The following is a 3,509-nucleotide window of genomic DNA, read 5'->3' as shown; positions in this document are numbered from 1 at the left end:
ATTATAAAGCATAATCAAATAACGCCATTCACTTAATTATATCATCGTTATAACCCGTAATTCAGATGAGCTATGACATCATCCATGTTTATTCCACAATTTATGAAACTTATTCTTCATCCTCTGCATCAAACATCATAATTTACCACTGTGTACTAGATAATCTAATGAACAACACACACACACACACACACTGATAACTATGTCTTATGAGGTCAGACACGCAAGCACACACACACACACACACACATATGTAAATAATATAGTAAAAGAGATTCTCTTTTCTTTATTCTAGATATATTTTCTCTTTATTCGCAGGTAGATTCTTCATCATGATACCGGAATAGGTAGAAATGAGTAGACTCACTGCACACACGTAAAACACACGTGGTTTCATGGCGCGCCCCTCTCCGCTGCGGAAACCACAGAAGAAGAGGAGACCGCGCAGGAGGTCTTACGCAATGGACACGGACCGACGAGGGACGGCACTGCACGCCACATACATTAGCATCTTAATTCTCAGTCATGTCGGTAGTGTGACCCAACAAAAAGGTTTATGTTCTCACAGAACGATGAACATCACTTTCATTGGTCCGTATAACATCTTACTCCCCCCCCCCCACCCACCATCATCCATCCATCGTCTCTGTGCTGTTATGGCTCTCTCATGACCCCCCCCATATGAACAAACTTGGGCCGATAAGGCAGGAGAAGATCTTCTCTTCTCAGAAGATCTGAAGTAGATTAATGGCTTGAGCTCTATGTATTTTACATTGTATTGTTGTTTAGTTTTTATTTATTTTTTATTTAATCATGCATTAGTTTCTTCAGGAAAAACATTTACAAAGGCTATGAGAGTCTTTTTTTTTTTTACAACGAGGAACTAATGTACAGAAATGTAAAATGTCTAATCACAATGCGCACTTTCTTACTGGAGCACACAGTCAAATGTCACTGTGCAGTGCTTTTAGGAATTCACAGGTAAGCACCCTGCTCTTAAGCACTGAAACGTTCCAGGCATACCTTAAACGGGAAACGTGCCAAATGAGAGAAATAGACTAAAAATGATCTCTTTAATTCTCAGAAGCCGAAGCAAATTCTCCTCAAAGCCGAAGTAAACTCTCCGAAGGGCCAAAGCAAGAAAAAGTGTTGCAAAAAAACCGAAGAAGAACAAAGCGACGCTCTGCGAACACTCTCTCCGCGATGGAGTCTTCTCTCTGGGGAATCCTCAGTAGCATCGCTTGAACTTGACGAGCTTCTGGAAGGCCTGCTTGAACTCGTCGTTGAAGGCGGTGTAGATGACCGGGTTGATGAGGGAGTTCAGGTAGCCCAGCCAGGTGAAGACGTCGAAGAGCACGGGGTCGAACCAGCACTCCTTGCAGATGGCCATGACCAGCGTGCCCACGAAGAAGGGCAGCCAGCAGACGATGAACGCGCCCAGGATGACGCCCAGCGTCTTGGTGGCCTTCCGCTCCCGCGCCGCGCAGATCCGCTTCCTCTCCAGCACGCTGTCCGCCAGCTTCACCTTCACGCTGTTGGCGAAGAGGGGCGAGCCGCCGCCCGCCTGAAGCCCCGCCTCCTGGGCCACCGAGGAGTTGAGGGAGCAGAGCGACGACCCGGCCGACGTCTGGATCAGCTGGGCGGTGGTGAAGCGCTTCCCGCGCGCGGACGGCGTCTTGAAGATCCGGGAGCGGGCCGCCACGTAGATGCGCCCGTACAGGATGACCAGCAGCACGGTGGGGACGTAGAAGGCCCCGAAGGTGGAGTAGAGGGTGTAGGAGATCTGGTCGGTGTTGACCACGCACTCCGTCAGCTCCTCGTGGGCCTTGGCCTGGCGCCAGAAGAGCGGCGGCATGGAGATGGAGATGGAGATCACCCACACCACGGCGATCATGGCGGCGGCCCGGCGGGTGGTCCGGCGCTTGGAGTACTCCAGGGCGTCGGTGATGGCCCAGTAGCGGTCCAGCGCGATGACGCACAGGTGCAGGATGGAGGCGGTGCAGAAGGTGATGTCGGAGGAGAGCCAGACGTCGCAGAAGATCTGGCCCAGGGACCACGTCTTGCTGACCGTGTAGACGATGCTGATGGGCATGACCAGGATGGAGACCAGCAGGTCGGTGACCGCCAGCGAGCCGATCAGGAAGTTGGCGGGCGTGTGGAGCTTCCGCGTCAGGAAGATGGTGGTGATGACGAAGGCGTTGGAGAGCACCGTCGCCAGGGTGACCACCGCCAGGAACGCCGAGAGGGAGATCTGGAGGCCCAGCAGGGTGTTTTTGTCCCACGACGGGATGGGATCCCCGGGGGTCTCCTCCGTGGCGTTGCCGAAAAACTGGTCCTCCGTGCCATTCCCCGGATCCATCCCAGAAGCCCCCGCCAAATCCCTTAGCACTTCCAGCTGAAGGTTTAGGAGCGGATCCTCACCAGACGCACCTCAGAGGGTTAACGCCAGGACTCTGAGCTTCGCTGTTCGGCATGCTGCCAGATAAAACCGTCCCCCGGTCGCAGGCTCGCCGGGGGGGGGGGTCGTCTCGCGCGAAATCGAGTGAATCAGAGCGTGTCCCGGGACATGTTCGCGCGCGGTTGTCAGATCGTCATGCCGATACCGTTTGGGCTGTGTCACGCGCGGCTCTCTAGGAGCTGGGGAACTTAGCGCCTGCCCTTCACTGTCACGGCCTCACCGATCTTATCCTCTCTTCCTCTTACCCTCCTCTTCCTCTCTGCCATTCCAACCCGCGCCCCCCCCCCACACTCGAGGCCAGTCACCGAGACCCCCCCACCCCTTCCCCCGCTGTACCTATGGACTCAAGAAACAGCTCTCAGGAAGGCTCACATCGTCTATCTTTCTAACTGTATAAGGCAGGTCTCAATCACGACTACTGCTGGCTTTACGCTATTTCTTTACTTATTTCGGTTGCTCAAGATCACTGTCGGCACGAGGGGCGAGCGGGCCGGCCAGCCACATCGACAGCCTCGGGCCGCGGCGAATCGCATCGGAGGATTTACAAGCTGTGCGAAGCAGCCGCTGGTTTGCGCCCTTGTTGGGCCGGCGCTGTTCAGGGAATCTGGCAGACTGACTTTCCAATTACAGACGATTGCCTTGTGATGAAAACAGAGACGCGGGGAGGTTTAACGATGTGACAGGGGAAGCTGGTGCCAGGAGGCCTCGTTCCAACACTTCTCCCTCCTCAAATAACCGCCTGTCTCACGAGTGGGCGGGGCACTGAGACAGAACGTTCAATCCGAGACGAGCCTTCCAACGCGGTGACTGTTCCGGAACAGGGCAGGGGAGGGTCCTGCCGCAGCTGTTTTCTGATTGGACCTTAGGCAGACGGAGAGAGGCTGACAGGCGCGAGCCATCAGGCTTGATCTCTCTCAGGTGAGGTTCCGTATGTCTGTTTGTCCTGGGGGGAGAGAGAGAGAGAGAGAGAGAGAAAATACAAACAGTTATTAACAGAGAAATGACACAAGGAGTGAAGTCTTTGCACATTCACACACTCGCCGCATGCGTG

The 3,509-nt window shown here is 54.0% G+C and overlaps 1 protein-coding gene across 1 annotated transcript; it reads right to left on the bottom strand.

Moving 5' to 3' along the window:
* Positions 1–784: 784 nt before the first annotated feature.
* htr1d (5-hydroxytryptamine (serotonin) receptor 1D, G protein-coupled) lies at positions 785–2,723 on the bottom strand. Its single transcript, XM_064301314.1, has one exon. It carries the CDS (start codon positions 2,357–2,359, stop codon positions 1,229–1,231), a length of 1,131 nt encoding a protein of 376 aa, XP_064157384.1. The 5' UTR covers positions 2,360–2,723; the 3' UTR covers positions 785–1,228.
* Between the last annotated feature and the right edge of the window lie 786 nt (positions 2,724–3,509).

Source organism: Anguilla rostrata, chromosome 1 (genome assembly GCF_018555375.3).
Source record: "Anguilla rostrata isolate EN2019 chromosome 1, ASM1855537v3, whole genome shotgun sequence".
NCBI classification, from domain to species: Eukaryota; Metazoa; Chordata; class Actinopteri; order Anguilliformes; family Anguillidae; genus Anguilla; species Anguilla rostrata.
This window is presented reverse-complemented; position numbering and strand designations above follow the sequence as displayed.

Excerpts from the sequence above, each read along its gene's own strand:
- htr1d (XM_064301314.1), bottom strand. The coding sequence starts at position 2,359 with ATGGATCCGGGGAATGGCACGGAGGACCAGTTTTTCGGCAACGCCACG.